Genomic DNA, 23326 nt, shown 5'->3' on the forward strand with positions numbered 1-23326 from the left:
ACAGAATTTTCAGTTTTTCGTTCACATTTCACAGTTAAAGCTTCTGATCTACCAGTCGAAATCCAGTTAGAAATAATTGATTTGCAATGTGATGCAGATTTGAAGGGCAAATTTGCCTCCGTAGGTCTGGACACATTTTAGCAGTATCTACAACCCGGGTACCCCAAATAAACAGCCCTGGCTGCTAAAGTTTTGTGCATGTTTGGAACAACCTACCTTTGTGAACAAATCTTCTCAGTGATGAATATCAATAAAACAAAAATGCGTTCAAAGCTCACGAACAAGAATGACATTGTGAAAGTGTCAGCTAGTCAGGACATGACACCTGCTATTGATGTACTTGTGTAACGGAGTTGTGCACTTAGATTATTAAATTATGAAGGAAGTGACGCAACGGCGCACAGTGTGGCACCATGTCCCGCCCATAGTTTCCAGAACAATCTCGAGGAGATTCAGGGTGAGTCGCAATTTTCTGGTGGTCTCGATTAACGCGCATTTTCATGACAATATCTTATTTTGTTTCCCCTTTTGTACTGTCTAGTGTTATCTAATTAGTTCCCTTATTCATTTCGAGTCCAGATTACTTTTTGTGTCCTTATTTACTTCACGTTTTGTCGAGTGGAACTTTGAAGCACATGTGCTTCATAGTGCTTTTCTATTGCGCAGTTAATCACAAGACGAAACCCATGCGACTTCACCCATCCCTTCTGCCATACCGTGTTGCAGAAATAAAAGAAATAAAAAGACACATCCACGCGTCTGGTCTCATTAATACGGCAGCATCGTGGAGATGAAGACAGTCGCTGTTGTGACACCCGTCACACTTGTACAGGCTTGTACAGATGCCAAATATCAGGAACAAAAACAATGGTTTAAAAATGCATTCCTTTATAAATATCATTTAATCTTAAAGTGCATTATTATATTTTAGATACCAATGTATTGTTAAAGTTTTGTGCCATTGTAGAATCATTGGGATCAGTTGCAATGCATATGTGTGAATGATTAAAGTCAATTGCACATTTGTTCATGAAACGAAATGTTGTGTAAAAGGAATGATCATTAAATGTCATCATTTTCCTAATGTTCTTGTGCTTCTTCACACCAAAACTAATGAAAGACATGATATTTTGGTTATTTAAAGCATGTATGGTATCATTTTAATGCTCTGGGCCACTTGACATCTACCGGGGCCATATGTGCCCCACCATTTGAAATGAGTTTGACACCCCTGCCTTAGACTCTCTTTTATCAGAAAAAAAGTTAATTCCTAAGTTATATGGGTCTGGAGTTATCTGAGCTTGAAATGGGGGCGGCTGTACAAAATACAATACAATACAATACAATACAATACAATACATACAGATTGATTTACATACCCCTTTAACAACAGCTTCAGCTGAAGCTGTTGTTAAAGCGCTAACATGGACAAAAGGCAAATGCTCACACCTCGTGGAAGGGAAAAACATTGCCAGAGGTCTGGCCAGCACTTAGTCGGCACCACCCCACAAGGAAAACCAAAACCTGAACAAATTCGGGAATAGCGCTCCACGTCATGCTTTTCAATTTCCAAATAAATTCGGGGATGGCAGTCATTCATTAAATTTGTTGTGTATGTAATATGTGGAGGGGATTAAACATTCTAACGGCTTCCCCAAATACATAACGGCCTCCTAGAGGAAACCATAATTACAATGTGGCCCGCGGGAAAAAAATGACTTTGACACGCCTGCAATAAATCTTTTCGTGTTGATTTGGTCATTTAGTGAACAATGTCGATATGAATAGCGAATGAGACTCGGTGCGAGTTCAAGTTTCAGTATATATGTGTGCGCAATATGCATTGTGTGTGTGTGTAAAAAGTCTGTGTGTATTCTCACAATATTACAACCACGGTTTATTTCTTGGATAAAAGAAGGTTGACATACCGGCAGGTTCCCAAAACTCGGAATACTCGACTCTCGTCTGTAATTTCTTGCGTTACCTGCAAAAAGAGCACCGAGTCCGATTTCATGTCGTGAGTGATCGATTGATGGCAAAACATCTTGATGCTCCATCACCTCATTGGAGTGAAAACATCTTCCCTTCAGTCCGTGTTTCCAGAAAGCCAGCACGCTGTCCTGCAAGCAAACTGCAATGCACGGAAGGTAAATTAATTGCAAGGAAAAAATAAATAAAAAGAACAACGAGGACAAAAAAAAGCACCTCTTTGAAATAATTTGATTTACCAAGCGTTTCAATGGGGAAGTCAAATTCCATTTCGGCAGCGAGCTCCTTGGACGGGAGGCCCTGCAGGTTGACAATCTTGACCGATTCTGTCAAATCAAAAGTCACATGTTGCAAATTACAAATCGTGGCTGGTAAATTGAGAGCTCATTGTTGAAAAATGGAGCCAGCTGACTTTCAAACGCAATGAGGACGGTGTCTCGGTCCAACTGGGTGACCTGGACGGCCTCGACAGCTCCGTTTTCTGTAAAGAAACATTGCAAAGGTGTTTAGCAATCGACGAGATTTTGAACGATTAAAAACAGCTACATTTGTTTTTCGTCATGTTTTATTGTGTTTGTCTTTCAAATCGAAAGTCTACATTGCAGGCTAAAAATCGAAATGATATTTTCAAAGTAAAGAGTTGAACAATAAAGTCAAGATGTTTAATTGTGGAAATAGTCCCACTGCATTCTCTATAATATGTGACTTTTTTGAATTGAAAATAAACTTTCTTCTCAAAATAACTTTTGCACTTTTCCCAGACAGCATAGGTTGGTGGTGTGTAGGATGACGCTGGTCGTGAGGAAGATGACGAAACCAAAGGCAGAACTGAGGACAAAATGGTGGAAGTTGAAAAAGGAAGAGTGTTGCATGACTTTTAGGAAGGTGTTAAGACAAGCACTGGGTGGGCAAGAGTTCCTTCCAGATAACTGGCAAACTACAGCGAACGTAATCACAGAGACAGGTTGGAAAATACTTGGCGTATCAAGTGGAAGAGAGGTAGATAAGGAGACTTGGTGGTGGAATGGGGAGTAGCAAGAGTGTATACAGAGAAAGAGGTTAGCAAAGAAGCAGTGGGACACTGAGAGGACGGACGAGAGTAGACAGCAGCACAAGGAGATGCAGCGCACAGTTAAAGTAAAGGTGGCAAAGGCCAAACAATAGGCCTATGATGACTTGTATGCTCGGCTGGACAGCAAGGAAGGCGAGACTGGTCTTTACAAGCTGGCGAGACAGAGAGACAAAGAGAGGGTGATGAAGGATACAGATGGCAATGTATTAACAGGTGCCAGTAGTGTGATGGCATGATGGAAAGAGTACTTTGAAGAATTGATGAATGAGGAAAATGAGAAGGAACAAAGAGTTGAAGATGTGAGCGTTGTGGACCACGACGTAGCAAGCATTAGCAAGGATGAAGTGAGGAGGGTGCTGAAGAGGATAAAGGGGGGAAAGGCACTCAGGCCTGATGATACCAATCGAGGTATGGAAGTGTCTTGGAGAGGTGGCGGTGGTGTTCCTGACCGGGTTATTCAACAAGATCTTAGATGGTGAACAGATGCCTGAAGAATGGAGTCGAAGTGTACTCGTGCCCGTTTTTTAATAACAAGGGAGATGTGCATAGTTGTGCTAACTACAGAGGAATAAAGTTGATGAGCCATACAATGAAAGTCTGGGAAAGAGTAGTTGATGCTAGACTAATAGCAGAAGTGAACATTTGTGAGCAGCAGTATGGCTTCATGCCAAAAAAGAGTACGACAGATGCAGTGTGTCTTTGTAGATCTGGAGAAAGCGTATGACAGGGTGCCCAGGGAAGAGCTGTGGTATTGCATGAGGAAGTCTGGAGTGATAGAAAAGTATGTAAGAGCGGTACAAGACATGTATCATAACTGTAAGACAGTTGTGAGGTGTGCTGTCGGTATGACTGAGGAATTCAAGGTGGAAGTGGGACTCCACCAAGGGTCAGCTCTGAGCCCCTTCTTATTCACTATGGTGATGGACAAGATGACATACGATGGTAGACAAGAATCTCCTTGGACCATGATGTTTGCAGATGACATTGTGATATGTAGCGAGAACGGGGAACAGGTGGCGGAGAAACTAGAGAAGTGGGGATATGCCATGGAAAGGAGAGGAATGAAGACCAGTCGCAGCAAGACGGAATGTATGTGTGTGAATGAGAGGGATCCAAGTGCAAGAGTGATGCTACAGGGAGAAGAGATAAAGAAGGTGGAGGATTTTAAGTACATTGGGTCAACTCTCCAGAACAATGAAGAGTGTGGAAAATAGGTGAAGAAGCGTGTCCAGGTAAGCTGGGTCGGCTGCAGAAAAATGTCAGGTGTGATAGCAGGGTATCAGCTAGGATAAAAGTGTATAAAACGGTGGAGAGACCAGCCATGATGTTTGGACTGCAGACAGTACCACTGAAGAAAAGACAGGAAGCAGAGCTGGTGGTAGCAGAGCTGAAGATGTTGAGGTTTTCTTTGGGAGTGACCAGGTTGGATAGGATCAGGAATGAGTACATTAGAGGGACAACTCATATTAGCGGCTTTGGAGAGAAAGCCAGAGAGGCCAGACTGAGATGGTTTGGACATGTTCAGAGGAGAGAGAGTGACGATATCGGGAGAAGGATGCTGAGCCTTGAACTGCCAGGCAGGAGACCGAGAGGAAGACCGAAGAGGAGGTTTATGGATGTGGTCAAAGAGGACATGAAGGTAGCTGGTGTGAGAGAAGAGGATACACAAATCCGGGTTAGATGGAGGACACTGATTCGCCGTGGCGAACCCTGAAGGGAAGAGCCGAAAGGAAAAGATCTGTGGTTTTATTGTTCTTATGTTTGTGACTGTAAAGCACATGTGTCAAAGTCAAGGCCTGGGGGCCAAATTTGGCCCACCACATCATTTTATTCGGCCGCCAAAGCAAACCAAGCATGTCAAGTGCCATGCTCATCTATCTAGCGAGCTTGTCAGTTTGCTCGGTGGCTCTCTTTGTCTTGAGCTCGCTGGCCAATCGCTAGATCACAGGTGTCAAAGTCAAGCTTTCACAGCCTGTAATAGCAAATCAAACTTGAGAAATTCCATGATGCTTGCTAAAGTCCCAACCAAAATTTGAAATTGTCCTTTAGTGTTTTGAAAAGCACTTATAAATAAAACATCTAATTATTTTAAATTATAATTATTGTTATTATTACATACAAACACATACATACACATAGATTTTGGGCAATTTGTACCTGGTTCTGAAATGGGGGCGCCATTCAGCTGGATGATATTGAACTTGAGCTTGCCGTTGGCGTAGTCCCTCACCCCGACGCACAACTGGGGGAACTCGTCGGTCACCAGCACCAGCATCTCAAATATGGCCAGGGAGTCGGGCAACTTGGCCGCCAAGTGCTTGGAATGGAACGGAGAATATGAGATCCTGAAAGATCTTGGCATCCCTCACCTCCCCCAACTAGTTCTGAGGGCAACGGCCGTCAAACCTTGAGATGCATGAACTTCTGCAGGGGCTCGTACCACAAGAGCAGGACCAGGCCAGAGGGAACCGCTCCGCATAAAAATGTACTATCAGTGTACGGGTTGCGAGCTGCAAGGCAAAAACGGTGAGCCGGGTGAGGGCAGATCGGACGCGCGAGGGATTGCAAAATGGGCATAGCCTTACCGACGTTGCATCTCCTGCAGCCTTTCGTGTCGGGGATCTTCATGGATAAGGCAAACTTTCTGTCAAGACATCAGACGTAAATACCGTATTTATTCGAGTAGAACGCACAAAATATTCTACCTAAAAAAGAACTCAAAGTTTGGATGCACGTTATAAACAAGGCCTGGGAAAAAAATCTCATATATTTAATGCTTTATCCCTATCAGGAGGATGCAGCATTTCCATGGCTATTCTCACCCTTCAGTTTCGATTCTCGAAAAGACGTTGGGATCATGCACATTCCTTTTTTTATTATTAATTACCATTTCTTTAGCTATACTTCATTTCCTTTCCTCGCCCATACTGAAACACGAGTTCAGCATTGCTGTTTTGCACAATTACCAATATCCAAAGTTTCCATTCAATGTTTACATTGTAAATAAATGATTTTTATCACAATGCCTGGTCTGAGCCGATAAAAAGTGAAGCAAAATGTTATAGCGATTTTTAATTAAAAATTATGGGTGCGCGTTATACACGTGTGCACGTTATACTCGAATCCACTGCTGAAAAGGACACTTTGATCCTCTCCTCCATTTAACACTGCTTCATGCCACAAAGAGGGTACAGCAAGTGCTGAAGAATGAATGACTTTGTGTTGTCATATTATTTATTTAGTTTTTTTTTTTTTTTATAAGATGGCGCCGCGAGAGTGGCTGCCTTTCCAGCAGCTCCTCTATTTTGTTTTTCTACTTCTTTTTTTCTTTCCTCTTCCTTTCATAACTTTGCTGCTGTGAAATGTAAATTTCTCTACTGCGAGACGAATAGAGGTACATCCAATTATCTCCAATTATTATTATTATTGTTGTTGTTGTGTAATGATGATCATTTTATGTTACTTCCGGGTTGAGTGAACGATGGCACGTTAGGCTGCCGCTGTTCACCCACAGAAAAAATATCCTGTGACTGTAAAGTGTCCTTGAGTTTTGAAAGGCGCTTATAAATGAAATGTATTATTATTATTATAAATAAGGTAGCTCCGGTGGACGGGGAAAACGGCGTCACAAATTTGGGATTTTCCATCCCACTTTTTTTGCAGATCACAGTGTTAAGTCAAGTCACGTCAAAATGTCATTTTTTTTGCCTTCACTATTCATGGTTGGTCAGTCAATTCTCCATTAAAGGATCTCAGTTGGGCCAAAATACTGCTACTTGCCTCTGGACTGGTTAAAGGGAGACTTATTGTTTTCGGTTTGACTGTTTTTGGTCTTTCAACTGCCTTTTTTATAAATTTGTTGATTGTATGGATTATTTTGGTACAACACTTGGTGTACGCAATTGTCTTAAACCACGGGTGTCAAACAAATGTTTTTGCGGCGGGCCACATTGTAGTTCTGGTTTCCTCTCGAGAAGCCGTTAGAATGTTTCATCTCCTCCACATATTATTACATCTAGAGCGCACAAAAAACTAATGACTAGTTTTCAAATTTGAAGTACAAAATAATGACTGTTATTGTGATTTACATACAACAATTTGAAATTTTGGTTCCGACTTTAGCGAGCATCATGGAATTTCATAGTTTACATTAAAAAAAAAAAGAAAAAAAAGAACACCATACCGCCAAACAAAATAGTCATCCAAAAATGGAGGCGCCATGGATGGTATGTATTGTATTATATTGTATGATCATTTATTTGGCTATAAAATAGAGATGGGCTACCTGGTGCCGATCTTCTCAGCGAAACGGCTCGTGCCCAGCGACAGACTGCCGTGTTTTTTGGCCAGATGTCCCTTCTGCTCGAACAAGGCCGGCAGACTGTGGGAATAAAGCTGTGACGATTTTCCTGATGTGGGATGGGTGAGAGTGAACGCGGGATACTCGATGGCGCGTTTGTGTGGGTGTGTGAGACAGACGGCATTACCTGACACGGACATCAGCACGTTGTTCATCACGTACAGCCACGTGCACCGTTGGGGGAGCAGCTGTGAGACAGAGGAAGTCAAATACGGACAAAAGTGTATGCGTGTGTCAAGTCAAAGTCAGCTTTATTGTCAAATATGTTAATATGCATGACACACAGCACAGATGAAATTAATGTCCTCTCGGACCCAGAGTACAAGGCACTTATAATGACTTTGACAAACATAATAAACACGAAAACGCCTATTTGCCAGGTGAGAGAGCAGCCGCTGCGTGTTCACTCGCCGCCATCTTGGGAAAAAAAACAAAATTAACAAATAATATGACAACACAAAGACAGTCATTCATTCTTCAGCACTTGCTGTACCCTCTTTTTGATCTGAAGCACTTCTAGATGAAAGAGGAGAGGATCAAAGCATCCTTTTCTGCAGTGGATCAAGGACGTCATGGTGGAATGGGCACGTCTACTACACGCTAAATGTTGAAAGCAAATATGAAGCATCCATTGCGTAAAGAGATTTTCTCACATCTCCTGTCCCACATAAATCTGCTTCAATTCCAAGCCGCGACAGTTCCACATACGCATCGGCGCACTGCGCTGACGCTCCTTTTTTGTGTGTGTGTTTGCTTTTGGATAGATAGTCACTGCCTGCATAAATATTAATTATTTTATATTAAATCCATCATGAAAATAACCTATGTTTTCACAAAAAGTAACTGTCAAACCTCGGTTTTCGACCATATGTTCCAGAAACCTGTTTGAAAACCAATTTGGTGGAAAACCGAAACATTTCCCATGATAATGTAATGAATGTCTTCTTTTTTAATTGTGATTGAAGAATACAAACACTCACAATGGAACGCTACGTGAAGAAGTTTCAGATAAGCAGAGGGGAGTCCAGTGGTGCATTCAGGTGCGCTCAGTTCGAGAACTCATTTTAGGTTGTAAACCAAGGCAAAAAAAGACATTTTGGGTCGAAAACCGAATTGGTCAAGAACCGAGACGTTCAAAAACCCAGGTTTGAGTGTACTTTGATCTTAAAGTCCCTAAAGTATACTTGTCAGATTAAAAAGAAACATTTTGATGTTTAAAGTGCTAACAAGAGAAGCAAGTTGTATCTTTTGGCAACAAAAGTTGGGCATTTTTTAGATTAAAATATTTGTTTTTTTTTTAATATATAAATGGTCATGAGGCGTGCTAATGCCAAGGCACTCTGTTGAAGTGAGTTACTGCCTTTCATTTCAACAAGTCAAGTCACATTTATTTGGGTGGCCCTTCATCCCAAATGGTCTCAAAGGGATTCGCGTACCCGCAGTTGACACGTATTTACGAAAAGGGTGTCAAAGTCATTTTTTTTGCTGCAGGCCACATTGTTGCGACGGTTTCCTCTTGAGGGCTGTTTTGAATTTGAGGAAGCCATTAGAATGTTTCATCCCCTCCACATATTATGTATAGAGTACACAGCATATGAATGAATAACTAGTTTTCAAATTTGAAAGCAAGAATAATGATTGTTATTGTGCTTTACATGGGACAATTTCACAATTTGGTTCGGGCTTTAGCAACCATCACAGCATTTGACATGCTTAATTTGCTTTCGTGGGCCGAATAATATGAAGTGGCGGACCAGGTTTGGCCACCCAGGCCTTGACTTTGACACCTGTGATTTACGACATCCCCGCAGGAGGGCGTATGACATCACGGAGCAAAAGCACGCAGATGCCGAGCTAGATGGGGCCTGGTACTAATCCCTGTGGGACTCTACAGGTAATAGTTCACGTCTCAGAAGTGGTATGACCATAAATGACACGACGCTGCGTCCTCTCTGAGAAGTTGCAGAATCCATAGATAACATTTGTTTTAAACATGGAAACAAGATGGCAAATTGCCTAAATGCCCCATGGTCTGTCTTCTGTTAACCCCCACCCCACCACCACCACCACAAAAGGTACCTTTTCGAGTGTATCTTCGTGAAGTTCGTTCAGGTTGAGTGTGTAGATTCCCTCCTCTGCCCCGAGAAGAAGGTATTGGTCTGAGAGGGAGACATCGAGGATGGCTGTCAATGTTCAACGACGTTTGTTTTGGGAAACCAAATGAATATTTTACCTCTTGTCCTGGGAAAAATCCAGGTGACAGCGCAGTGGATTTGGAGGGGGCAGCCATTGAAGACTTTGGAGAAGCAGGCCCCCATCTACAGGACGTAGCCATAAAAAAAAATGCACACCAAACTACATAAACTAGCTTTTAGCGTGTCGTGTGTGTTAAGAGAGTTGCGTGCGCTTGGATTTGACACTTACGGGGACTTGAGGCGTGGGAGGAAGTCCATGAAAATCAGCCCTCTAAAAATATCAAGAAAGACAAATAATGCAAAGAAAGTCGATGAGAAGGTTTCTTCAGCCATCATCTGTACTTCTTTGAAGGTGTTGGACGTTTCGCTTCTTATTCAAGAGGCTTTGTCAGCGAACTAAAATTTGCTGGTAGCTTTAGCCCTATATATATATATATATATATATATATATATATATATATATATATATATATATATATATATATATATATATATATATATATATATATATATATATATATATCCCCCTCCTGTCCGGACGTAGCGGTGCCAAACTCACCATTAATATGAATGGTTTTCTGTTCCTTGGTAAAACAATGTTACTGCTAGCTGGCCCACACACTGCTCATTAGCTTGCATGCTTGCTTTCTGCTGCCTCTTACAGATATTGATGGTAACGTTAGCATGGGGCTTGTCATAGTGCCACTGACATTCGCCTGTTTCATCGATGGTATTGTTTCATTGCAAATTAGAATCTATCAAATTAATCTTTTCTCTCTTTGTTTTTACTCGTCTGCCTATTCAAAAGGGGGCGTTTACCTGTTTTGGCATCAACGGCACATAAGTCAAGATCATCCAATCAAAATGGCGCTTTCCGCCAACTGGCGTCAGTATCATCCAATCAAAATTGCGCTTTCCGCCAACACAACCCAAAACAGGAAATGAACAGCGAAAAAGTGAGAATACATATTTAGTTTTATCTGGTCATTTGGTCCGAGAAAGTCGGAAAGTCACAGATTGGTGGAAAATTGTCATCCCTGAGCTTCCTCATCCACGCTGCGAGAGGAGGAGGCTCTCTTTCTCCAAATCGCTTCAGCCTTTGCATGTCATAGCTGCGCGTTTGACTGCCCGGAACTCTCATTCTCCTTTGCCAGCTTCTTTTTTTAGTTTGTCTTTTTCTACAGTCTCATTAAGATCAAGGGGGGGGACTCCGATTGCATCCAACAGCGGCCATTTTTGCGCGCAGATGTCAGGTTTATCTCTGGGCGGTCTGCGGACGGGTGCTTGGGGACTGCAGCCGCAAAAAAACGTTTTCATGGAAAATTTTGAACCTCAAAGCCAATTCAATGAGGAAACCGCTTCCATAGAAGGCAAATGTGAAGATGGTGAAGGTGGAAGAGGTGGGAACTCACAGGTTGCTGACACTTTTTCCTCAGCGTGCTCCATTCGGGAGAGAGGGACGTCTCTTTCTCAGTGCCGGCGTTCCTCGTCTCTGCGGACACGGCGACCCCCGCGGGCGGACATGGGTCGCTGCAGCTCCCACGGACGTCCCGCGTGGCCGAGCAGCGGGCCAAAATGGCTGACGAACGCATTTTGACACGTTACCACCGGCGAGGCGCACATGGAGGACGCGGCGTTTCAGGGACGCACCGGAGGATTGGCTGGAATCGGGGGCCACCGAGGAGTCCGGGCCTAGCGTACAGCTCGGCCTCTGCGTCGTATTCCCGTCGGCGGTGTTGATGCTTAAGGAGCAAAAGGCGGGCAGGGAGGCTGTCGTCGGGCTGAACAAGCCACTCTTTCTCGCCGCCTGCCCCAACAAAATGATTACGTCAAATTCTGTACAAGGTACGGTGCATCCAAAAAGTATTCACAAAACTACCTTCGCCCCTCCACACAGCCTTATTTCAGTACATTAGTTTTGTTAAACTTTGCTTCGCCTGCCGGGTTGAGGAATGAATGGCTTCAATTGCTTTTTGAGATTTTCAATCATATGGCAGGTGTGTCCAAACTTTTTTCAAAGGGGGCCAGATTTAGTGTGTTAAAAATGTAGGGTGGTAGCCAACCTTGGCGGATGTTCTTGACATATAACAGCAATTAATTGAAATACATTTCAGCGAGCCATTCTGGGTTTCATTTTTGATTTTAAATTTCAGTTATCTTAAAGGACAACCGACGCCTCTGGACAAGTTGTGTCCACAATTTGTAAAATCACTTCAAATGACTTCTACTGAGCGTATTTTACAAAGATTCCACCGCATGTAGCTATATTTTACGTTTTAAGACTTGCGCTGATGATTCAGGCCCTGTTGTTTTCGAGTTGGTGACGATTCCTGACGTGACGTCACGGAAGGAACGCGCCTGACCGAGAAAGCGACACACAATGCATTTTGAAAACTTCGTGTTGATCCGTGTTCATAGCAAAATTAGAAGGAAAACACATAAATAATGCGATGGTGAATCGTTGAGTGTTGCACCAAAACTATTATTTGAAACTAGTTGACACAAATTCCCAGCAGACAAATCAGCCTATTTCCAATGGAGCTTGGGCGCCATCTTGTGCGTTTTCTGGGACGCTACATTGGAGTCCTGACAGCTCGAATTGATACGGGAGGACTTCTTTAATCGATTGCTAACATTTATGCTTTCCCCTTCAGAACTATTTGAATCATATTCATAACTGGATGAGTAACAAGAAAGCATCTTCTCCGAATCTGAAGCCATCGTTTTGATTCTCGAGCAAGGCAAGACGTCCTGGCGTGACTTGATGAACATTTCTTGACAAAATTTTGAAAATCGGCATTTTAGAAAATTAGGGGGCTCAATCCATCAATGACTCAAATATACTAATTTTCTGTTCCTAATTGAGCCTCTAGATAGCAGCACTTAGCACACACAGCTAACAACGCTACTGTACCATGTATTCATTCTACATGCGGGCCAGACATTATTGATTTGATAACGGAGGCTGTGGACCGGATGAAAATTGACCAATGGGCCGCATTTGGCCCCCAACCTGGACTTCGGACATGTCTGGCATACGGGATGCAGATTTGTGCTTTGTTTGGGCCCGTTTGGGTAATTCCTTTTATAGATTAAGTCGCCCCTTCCTGAATTGTTGCGCAATCTTTAGATTGTTTATTCAATGTGGTTGAGTACCAATTTACTGTCCGCACAGCTTCAAAAGATTTGAGGTTGCAGTTCGGGGCAATCGGGTCAGATGAGGAAATCATTTCCCCCTTCTCATAATGTGCTCAATCAAAGCAATGTTCATATTATGAACTCAAACAGCCTGGAAAAGGGCAGCTACGACCAAAAGCAAAAGCGAGAAATCAAAGGAGATTTTAAAAGATGGAAAAATTGTGGACAGGTTGACCAACGTGATACAGCCCAGTGGGTAGCTGGGTGGCTGTTAGCTGACTAGCTGTTGGCTATCTGGCTATTTATGAGCTATCCATTAGCTAGCTGGTTAGCTATGAGCTGTCTAGCTGGCTGTGAGCTGTCTGGCTATCTATTAGCTATCCATTAGCTAGCTTTCTTTCTATCTGTTTGAGTTACTTCCGGGTTGAGTGTACGCTGCCGCGTGTGGCTGCCGCTGCTCACCCAAAGAAAAACCTATCCTGTGACTGTAAAGTGATCTTGAGGCGCTTAGAAATGAAATGTATTATTATTATTATTATAAAACCGCAATCGAGTACAGTTTCTTTGTGCGCATGTGCAATGTGACTCACATCAACAGATGGCGCTCTCCTGATGGTCAAACTCCTGAAAAAAAGGAGGGGGCCGGGGGGACAGGGAAAAAAATGTCGTCAGCCTTCGATTGGGTCAGATCAACCGAGAGACGGAATGAGGCGAGTGTCGGATGACTTGACCGGGACGAACAAAGCGCAAGGAAAAGCACACAAAGACGAGGACCCGTCAGTGGGTTTGCGCTCAATCGCAAAAAATCCAGATGATGAGCGATCACGGCGGGAGTTTTAAGAATTGGGATCTGGATTAGGGGGAGAGGCTAAACACAAACCCAGTGGATCAGGTCAGGGGAGCGGATGTTTACGCAACAAAATGGGGTGGTGTTTGGAGAGGATGGACGTGGCCTACCTCAGCTGCAGAGCTTGCTCCACACATTCCAGCAGGCTCCTGCAACAGGAAGACCTGCTGTTTATCTGGCCTCTAGGCCTCAGCAGGCCAGAACAATGGCGGGCAAGGAACCGGGGCGGGAGTGGGAAGGAACCGCGGTTCACAAATTGTTTTTCAAACACAAACGTAGGCAAAAAAAGGCGGGCAATACTTTGTTGCTGATCAATCGGCCCATTTCAAGGTTCCACTTGGTTGTCGTTTTTAAGTACCATATTTTCCAGTGTATAAGGCACCACGGAGTATAAGCACACTCCTCAATGAATGGTGTATTTGCAATTTTTTTCCATAAGGTGCACCTTCAATGAAGTTTTCCAAATCAAATACAGCGATACGTTAACTTACTAACTTAATTGGTTCCCAGAAAGTGTGCGTAATGTAAGGCGAAACGTGTGTATTACAAACATTAATTTCCCATAGGTAACAATTAAAATGAGAATAATCCGTTCCCAGGTCCCCATAAAACATAATTTTCAACTAAATAAGCCTTAAAACTACACACAATATACTTTATTTTATGTACAACAAATGTGCTAATGGTATTGTAATTAAAGAAATAAACTGTACGGTATAATAAAGTCGTTTTATTTACCTTTGTGATGGTCCATGGCTTGATGGATACCTTTTTGCATCGAGTGTCTCAATGAGCTCTGGGTTGTACATCTAAGAAGTTGAGATATTGCAACAGCAACAGAGGCAGGCAGATACACTAGAAACATCATTAATAGCTGGTTCCCTTTCTTGTATGTTCTCTTCAAATTGTACAGATGGCTTGTGCGGGTTATTTGTGGAGCCTGATTGATGGAAGATTCTAACCTGGAAGTCGACACTGCCTTTGAACTATCAATAAAGTTGAAAAGAGTCCAAATTTCACTGTGTTTTCTATCCATTTTCTCACCATTTCACGTTTGTTTTTTTTCACTTTTGTTTTTTGTTTCAAGCTCTCTCGTCTCCCTTTCGTATGTGTGTGTTTCTGTCACCCCCCCCCCCCCACTCACTGCCGTGTGTGTGTGTGTCCCCTCCCTCCTCTACCACGGATCTTGACCAATCTTGTGTGGCTTAAACCAAAGACTGGGGGCGGGGAATCGAGGAAAACAAAGCCGGCTGCCATTTTCAGCTCCTTGTTAGGAGCTCCAAGAAGCGTCTCGTTCGCGAACGACACATCACTCATTGGGGCGCTCCGTGTGTTTCCCGAAAAATAGTTTGTATGCCAAGATTATATTCCTGCGAATTTAATGTTCGTAAGGCGAAAATTTTGTTAGCTAAAGCGTTTGTAAGACGAGGTATCACTGTATATGTTTTTCAAACATAATATATAAACGTATAAACCAGGTGTCAAACATACGGCCCGCGGGCCGGAACCGGACCCCAAGAAGGTTTGATCAGGCCCGCAGAATAATTTAAAAGTGGAAAGAATGCAAAAACGACATGGAATTCGTATTGTTAATGACGTCCAATTCAACGATTGTCCACTAGGGGGTAGAGTGGTGCTGTTTTGATCAACGTGGAAGAATACAACGATTTCAACACCAAAATGTCATTATCCAAACGGAGAAAAGTAGATAAGGAGTGTAGAATTTTCTATGAAAAATGGTCCATGTCATATTTTTTTACAGAGATGCATGGGAAACCTTTGTGTTTGGTGTGTTTTCAACAAGTTTCAGTATTGAAGGAATGATATTTGGTTATTTATAGCATGTATGGTATAATTTTAACGGTCCGGCCCACTTGACATCTACCGAGCCCATATATAGCCCACCATGTGAAATGAGTTTGACACCCCTGGTATAAACGTTTTCCAAATATAATATATAAATATTGAAAACTTTACCGAATGTACATATCTAAATACATAAATGTATTCCAGATATAATAAAGACTGACAGCTTACACAGACGTAAATATATAAAAGTTTTCCAAATAAAATATATAAGTACATAGACTTTTTCCAAATATAAATTGTAAATATGTAAAAGTTTTCCAAATATAATCAATAAATAGATCACAGCTTTCCAAATATAAGGCACACCACACTATAAGGCACTACAGTAGAGCCTGGGCTTACGCACTACTTCTTCGACAGGAGATGACTTCACGTATCAGGTGCAGGGTCATCTTTTCAAGAAAACAAAGGCTTTTGGGGGTATACTCTCTCTCTCTCTCTCTCTCTCTCTCTCTCTCTCTCTCTCTCTCTCTCTCTCTCTCTCTCTCTCTCTCTCTCGGTGGCCCATTTGGCCTTTCAAAGTAAGAGTAAATGGAAAGGAATACAGTAAAAGGAAATTCTAAAAACATTCTTTCTCCTTCTTTCACCATGCGAGCTACTTGGCTAATTTGGTTGACGAAGGTACTTCATGGGTGTATGTCTTGAAAAATAAAGCATAATCTTATGGAAAAGACATTTTTCTGTTGTCTCTCTCTCTCTCTCTCTCAGTGGCCCACTAGGCCTTTCAAAGTAAGACACAACAAAGATGGATGTCATATGACACGGAAAAGGCCTCTTACGGTGAGTCGTCTTCGTCTCCGGACAAACCCCAGTCATCGTCGTCCTCGTACGAGCCCTGTCGGGGAGAAAAAGCGGCATGTTGGCAAGGCTTCCTTTGGTAGGGGGCCTCGGTTGGCAAAGCTGATGTTACCAGATCAGGATAAGGTTCGGTCACTTTCCTCAGCGGTGGCCCAAATTTCACTTGGCCGACTGCAAAAACAAAAACAAAAAACAAACAAAAAAAAAAAAAAAACACAAAAAAAAGCACTATGTATTATACGGCAGGGCACCAGGAAAGGTTTTGATAAAAAAAAATGCATTTCATCACACATTGTATTTTTGCAATTACTTTATAATAATAAAACATTTCACTTGCAAGTGCCTTTCAAAACTCTCGAGGTCACTTTACAGTCACAGGATAAGTTTTTCTGTGGGTAGGCAGCGGCAGTCACACGCGCCAGCGTTCACTCAACCCAGAAGTTATTCGCTTGTATACATGTTTTTAAATATATGTAAACATTTTAAATTGTTGATTTTTTTTACACAGTTTTGTGAATATACAAATACTTGTAAAATCATTTTATTTCAACCATAGATACTTAATTTGAAATGAAGAAAATTTTATTTCATGACCTCATTTTATGTATGATGAACAGCAATGAAAAATTTGCAAACGTTTTCATTAAATAATGAAAACGTTTTTTCTTAAATATAGAATTTTGAGTGTCAAGTCCATAATCTATCAAACTGATTTTATTCAGCATTTCTGATCACGGAGGGGGGCAGGGGTGTCGTTTTGCATTTGCAGTGACGCTTTGCCCCCTCATGTTGTTGTTGGCAGCACTCACATTGTTCTTCAGAGACGGTTCTCTCGACAGGCAGATGTTTCCCCGCTGACCGGATCTTGTCCGGAGCTTCAGCCTCAATCTGTTCACACACATCAGGGGGGGGGGGGGGGGGGAAGTTACACGTTTCAATTGAAAAAAAAACCAAAACAAATCAGACGTTAAACTTGACTTCATTTTGTTTTTTGCGACATTGTTTTGACCTGTACTGTCTCAAATTATTCATGGAACTTGTGACTAGCATCTCATTTGTGGCCTTTTGAGCAAGCGTACGTTCATAGCCAAGAAGTGGCTCTGACTTTCTAAAAGGTGGCTGTTTGTCTGCTCGAGAAGTACGGTTACATAAAATCCTCAAAAATGAACACTATTTATTGCACTGGTGTCAAAGACAAGGCCTGGGGGCCAAATCTGGCCCGCCACATCATTTTATTCGGCCCGCAAAAGCAAATCAAACTTTGTCGAAAACCATAACTATAATGTAGCCCCGAGCAAAAAACAATATTTTTTAATTTATTGTGTTAGCTAGTATACACGGAGGGCAACAGGGCAGAGCTCGCTGTCGCCTCAGACCTCCGTCTCATTGTCGTCCATGCTGTGCGAGGCATGCAGCTCGGGGTTCTTGGCAGCGTCCAGCAGCTCGACGAGAAGATTGCGGGTCAACAATTGCGTCACAAACGGATGCTGGAGGGAGAGTCGGAAGAAGCCGTCAGCATGGGGGTGGGGGCAACAGCAAAAGCTAGACCCGCTAACCTGTAGCAGCGTCTCGGCGGATGGCCTTTTGCGGGGGTTTTTGATAAGTGCCATTTTGACGAAGCTTTGGAACACTGGAGACCTTTATTGCAAACGCCAGAGGATTGAAGACCAACGGTGAAAGCATAAATATGGGGCGACGGGTTGTTAAAACTCACCATTTAGATTTTTCCTTGAGCTTTGGCGGTTGGAAGCTGCTCTTGGACATCAGCATCAAAGCTCTGAAACATGAAATCCGGAGCCCGTCAACATGGCTGATGACCATAAAAGAAGAAGGAGGAAGGGAGCGCGACACGACGCCGCTGCCGTCTCACCTCATTGGGTGGAGGTCGAACATGGGGGGCTGCAGCTCGGCCAGCTCGATGGCGGTGATGCCGACGGCCCAAATGTCGCACAGGTGGTTGTAGCCGCCCTTCTTTTCCACAGCCGCCACCTCCGGAGCCATCCTGCACGCAGGCAGATAACTTTTGCTCTCTCCTCGGCTTTTTCAAAGGATAGCGGAGTTCCACCTGGTGGCGTACTCTGGACCTTCTACTATTGGTCATCTATCGCCTCGTCAATTGACATTTGTCCCCTTATAGGCACGCCAGACAGAGTCCTGGAGGTCAATCATCTGGCCAAACACTTTCACAATCAAAGTAGGCCCAATTATCCAACATATACTGTGACTGTAAAATGTCATTGAGAGTTTTGAGAGGTGCTTTGAAATGAAATGTATAATCAGTGTCTGAAATAACATCTGCCCGGACACCCGGGGCGTGCAACTTTTACGTCGGGCGTACAACTTACAGAACGTCTCTGCCCGGGTGGCAGACAACTTTTTCAAGAAAAACAAGTTTGAAATTTTCGGTTCGTTTGGCAGTTTGCATACTCGGCAGCCAATCAGAAGCCTGCATCGAATAACTTCAGGCTTCTGGGTTCATTTGCATATCATTTTCCAAAGTAGACGCACAGAGAACACAAGAAATATGGATAAGTGGTTAGGAATAAAGCCAAAACTTCAGCTCCAGAAGAAAGATTCAAAAGAAGCGAACAAAATTTATGACGCTACAAAATGTAACCATACATTAAAAGCATCGCGGAAAGAAGATTTCACGTGGCTTGTAGCAGACGACACAGCGCAAACATTGCATTGTGCAACATGCCGAACAGTATACGGACAAACGACGACTGGAGCAAAATCATCAGCAAGGGATATTTACCATCAATTAAGCAAGGGAGCATTTGTGGTAGGTACATCCATTACTTAATTTTAAAGTGTTGTTCTGTTATATATTCGGATGATCAATCCTTAAAGGACAACCGACGTCTACGGACAAGTTGTGTCCATAGTTTGTAAAATCGCTTCAAATGACTTCTACTGAGCGTATTTTACAAAGATTCCACCGCTATATTTTATGTTTTAAAGGACAACCGACATCACTTTTTCTCCTAACTGAAAAACGTTTTATAGCATCTGAAATACCCAAAACACGCAGTATGCTATTTTTAGTCAAATGCAAAACACCAATAAAAATGACTTAAAGTGTCCAAAATCTGAAAAAAAATGAACCCGGAAGTGGCCAGTTTCAGAAGGTCCCGCCGCCTTGTTCGTAACGTCACTATTGGTCACACACTGCCTTGCTCCAGAATCAAAACAATGGCTTCAGAGAAGATGCTTTCTTGTGACTCATCCAGTTATGAATATGATTCAAATGGTTCTGAAGAGAAACGCATACATGTTTGCAATTTCAACCATGCTTGACACTTAGAAAATAATTCAAAGTCAACACTTAGAAAATATTCAACTAGAAAATTTTGGGTATTTTAGATACAATAAAACATTTTTCTGATGTCAGTTAGGAAACCAAAAAGTGATGTCGGTTGTCCTTTAATACTTTGGAACAATGTTTTTTTTTGCGATTAGTCGTTTTATTGTGTTTCAAGTTGTGAAAAATGGGGCAGGCAACTTTATGGCTGGGCAGGCAACTTTTCAGAGTTGTCTGCCCTGGTGTCCGGTAACTTCTTGTCATGAGTTTCAGACATTGGTATAATATAAATAGAATAATCTCTCAGAGATTATACTATGACGTGGAGTGTGGTGAAGGATTGTCCTTTGTCGATCCGCTTGGGAAATGGTGTGGGCTGACAATCGGAAATGATAAAACTGCTTTGCATTTGCCATCGGAAATCTGGGGGTGTGGTCAACACCAAATTTGGAGAGGAGATTTGCATGTGAATTTATCGTGATGTGTGGTGCGTCATTATCTTGACTGCGGTGTGTCGTCGTGGTGTGTGTTTATGACAGTACACACAATTGGAAAGGATCCAAAAAGAGCAGCCAAAGTCAACAAAACGCGTGATTATCGGACGATCCAAAGCATGGACATGAGTGTGTCTCCCCTGCCCTGTCCTCGTGTCCATTTTGTCGTGGGCTAAGACGAGTGCTCTTGCTTACCAGTAGGGTGTCCCAATGAAAGACTTCCTTTTGGCGACAGAGGCACTGATCTCCGCCGCCACACCGAAATCCGCTACAAGGCACACGCACGCTCGGAATGAGTTTCGTCCCGCCCGGTCGGAATATTAGCCAGACAAATCAGGTAGGCGTCGGGATTTTAGCTGACCCAGTTTGACGTCTCCTCGTTCTGTCAAAAGAATGTTGGCGCCCTGTCGACAAACATGACGTTTTACCACATGATGGAATCAAAAGTGAGGCGCAAGAGGCTGGCTCGCCTTACCTTGATGTCTCGATGCATTTTGCCCGTTTCATGCAGATGATACAAACCCTGCAAGACACATCCAAGTGCAGTGAGTAACTTCATCTTGTGGGACATTACAAAGCCCCCGAAAGCACGTCTACTACAGCCATTATTTACTCCTCGCTATCCACAGGATTCGTCCCTGTCCCCCTCAAAACGGCGGCTGTCACACCAATTCTTAAAAAGCGTGGATCTGATCCCAATGACTTCAAAAACCCTCGCCCCATTTCTCACCTTCCTTTTAGTTCCAAAATCCTTGAAATCCACCTCAGCACGATGGGGGACAGAGCTTTCAGCTGCTCCGCCCCAAAAATCTGGAACTCATTTCCTCCCAACATTCATAACATGGATTCTCTTCCCACCTTGAAATCCCATCTCAAAAGCCACCTATTTAAAATTGCATTTTCTGTGTAGCTCTTGCTTGTTTCTATTTATAATTGTATTTTATTTATTATTGTATCTATGCTTGTCTGTGACTGTAACGTGTCCTTGAGACCTTTGAAAGGCGCATGAAATAAAATGTATACTTATTACTACTTCTGGTGTATGTTGGGGTAATTCGCCATACAAACATCTCTAAACATCGCTCTGTAATCTTTGTTTACATGTTGGACTTCCTGATACGTCATATCCTGCCTTCCTTTACATCATGTCACATTTACATTGCGTCACATCCTATCGCGTCACACACTGTGCGCCGCATAAATACTCCCGCAGTCTCGCTCTCTCTCGCCATGTTTCCTCCTTAAGCTGACACCGGGATGCCTCGCTCTCGTCAAGATTAAACAAACTTTCTGTTCTACACCTGGCTTCCTGATGATTTAACCATCCTCTTCCATCAACACCCGTCGAAGCAATGAACCAAGGGCGAACAATCAAAATAATCCAACAGTGTAATTCCACTATCCATCACTAGGTGGCAACAGACCGGTTTCGTTTGGGCGAGGGTCAATTTCAAAGAAAAAATTAAATATGAATAATTTAAGCACATACTCGTTTATTTCTTGCAAATGGCAGAACGACGATGTGTGTGTGATCCTGATTTTAAATCTGACAAAAAATACATGACTGCACATTCATTTTACAATATACAGTAAAGTCTCGTTATATCGATATTCAAGGGAGTCCGAAAAATATCGATATAACCGGGACTATCGATATATCCGACCCTGTTTGCATGTAATTTTCTCCGTGCGTGCATAGAAATAGTATCGATATAACCGGGACTATCGATATATCCGATATCGATATAACGAGACTTTACTGTATAAAGCACGACTTTGGGTACGATTACTCAAGTATATTGTGAAAAGACTCGTAAAGTTTATAAAAAACAATGCCGGAACGGCAAAAACATTCAGCATGATGTGTCCAAACATCAGCTTGGGGACCTTTTGCGGCCCGCTGTCCATTTTTCAGCAGCCCACAATGTGACAAAATAAACAAATACCGTAAATACCGGACTACCATATTTTCACGACCATAGGGCGCATATAAATGTCTCAGATTTTTTTGAAAATGTGCGGTGCGCCCTGTAGTGTGGACGTATTAGAGGCCACCATGAGGCGGACGTGGTAGAGAACACGAGGGAGGATGTGTGGGCGTGGTTTGTGTATACAAGAACAGGTATGTGCTTTATGCAGAACATTGCTGTTTTAACAACTCAGAAAATGGCAAAGAGACATGGTTATGAAGCTCAGTTTAAACTGAAGGCTTTCCAAGGAGGACTGTCTTGGTGCTGGCGTTTTATGAAACTGCCATTTTTCCATCCGGGCCAGGACTACGGCAGCGCAGCAACGTCCGGCGAATTATTCTGACAAGCTGGCGAAAAGGCTTCATTTCCTGTTGTGCTTGGCTGCCATGCTAACGGAGAGAAACTCCCGCCGATGGTGGTTTTTAAAAGAAAGACTTTGCCTAAAGAGACATTTCCAGCAGGCGTCATTATTAAGGCAAACGAAAAGGGCTGGATGTTACGCCACAGTTTGCCAATGCATTGTGGATGCTTGGGGTAACGCAGGGGTCGGGAACCTTTTTGACTAAGAGAGCCATAAAAGTAAAATATTTAGAAATGTTTTTCAGCGAGAGCCACAAGCACGCGCGCGCGCACATACAAACGCTCGCGTGCGCGCGCGCACACACACGCGCGGCCACTTTTCAACAAAATATCAGAATGTATTATTTAAAATAACTTTGTGATAGTACTCACCGTTAACATGGATGGTTTTCCGTTCCTCGTGCTTGGTAAAAATCCAGGAAAACGATCGTAATGAAATTCAATTTGCCGGTCCAGAGGCGAAGTTACTGCTAGCTAGCCTGCACACGGCTCATAAGCTTCCACACTTGCTATCTACAATCTACTTCTCGGAGAAGTATGCCGATGCTAACGTTAACATCGGGCTTGTTAAAATGTCACTGATATTCAACTGTTTCATCGATGGTATTGTTTCATTGCAAATTAGAATCAGAACATTTTCTCTCGTTTAATGCTCCGGTGCATTCAGGCTGAAGTGCACAAGTTGGGCTCATTTAAAGGGGCGTTTACCTGTTTCAACATGACGGCTACTATCATCCAATCAACATGGCGCTTTCGGCCATTCTTGGTCAGTGTCATCCAATCAAAATTGCGCTTTCCGCCAACTGCAGCCCCAACGGGAAATGAACGACGAAAAAAACGACAATATGTATTATAATATGTCATATTTATCGGCGAGCCATATGCAATCATCAAAAGAGCCATATATGGCTCGCGAGCCATAGGTTCCCG

General features: G+C 42.8%; 1 protein-coding gene across 3 annotated transcripts in view; it reads right to left on the reverse strand.

The window, feature by feature from the left end:
- map4k2 (mitogen-activated protein kinase kinase kinase kinase 2) overlaps nt 1-23326 on the reverse strand; it is a 34839-nt gene that overhangs the window by 3868 nt on the left and 7645 nt on the right. The window contains exons 6-31 of one of the 3 annotated variants that reach the window (XR_016114291.1): nt 20542-20589; nt 20428-20470; nt 20262-20334; nt 18139-18270; nt 17983-18045; nt 17825-17906; nt 17645-17755; nt 17078-17156; nt 16381-16439; nt 16250-16305; nt 13712-13750; nt 13345-13378; nt 11267-11423; nt 11029-11195; nt 9846-9887; nt 9655-9739; nt 9501-9580; nt 7549-7609; nt 7347-7470; nt 5647-5705; nt 5468-5571; nt 5219-5378; nt 2402-2470; nt 2206-2315; nt 2061-2131; nt 1929-1984 (exon numbers count right to left, since the gene is read on the reverse strand). Coding sequence is in view for 2 of the 3 variants with exons in the window: in XM_088990835.1 (XP_088846961.1) it covers nt 1929-1984; nt 2061-2131; nt 2229-2315; nt 2402-2470; nt 5219-5378; nt 5468-5571; nt 5647-5705; nt 7347-7470; nt 7549-7609; nt 9501-9580; nt 9655-9739; nt 9846-9887; nt 11029-11195; nt 11267-11423; nt 13345-13378; nt 13712-13750; nt 16250-16305; nt 16381-16439; nt 17078-17156; nt 17645-17755; nt 17825-17906; nt 17983-18045; nt 18139-18270; nt 20262-20334; nt 20428-20470; nt 20542-20589 (2141 nt within the window). In the remaining variant the exon portion in view is untranslated. The remainder of the gene's footprint in view (nt 1-1928; nt 1985-2060; nt 2132-2205; nt 2316-2401; nt 2471-5218; nt 5379-5467; nt 5572-5646; nt 5706-7346; nt 7471-7548; nt 7610-9500; nt 9581-9654; nt 9740-9845; nt 9888-11028; nt 11196-11266; nt 11424-13344; nt 13379-13711; nt 13751-16249; nt 16306-16380; nt 16440-17077; nt 17157-17644; nt 17756-17824; nt 17907-17982; nt 18046-18138; nt 18271-20261; nt 20335-20427; nt 20471-20541; nt 20590-23326) is intronic. The other 2 variants (XM_088990835.1, XM_088990836.1) reach the window with 2 other exon arrangements.

Source organism: Hippocampus bargibanti, linkage group LG02, assembly GCF_051943395.1.
Source record: "Hippocampus bargibanti isolate YZ-2025 linkage group LG02, ASM5194339v1, whole genome shotgun sequence".
Taxonomy (NCBI): domain Eukaryota; kingdom Metazoa; phylum Chordata; class Actinopteri; order Syngnathiformes; family Syngnathidae; genus Hippocampus; species Hippocampus bargibanti.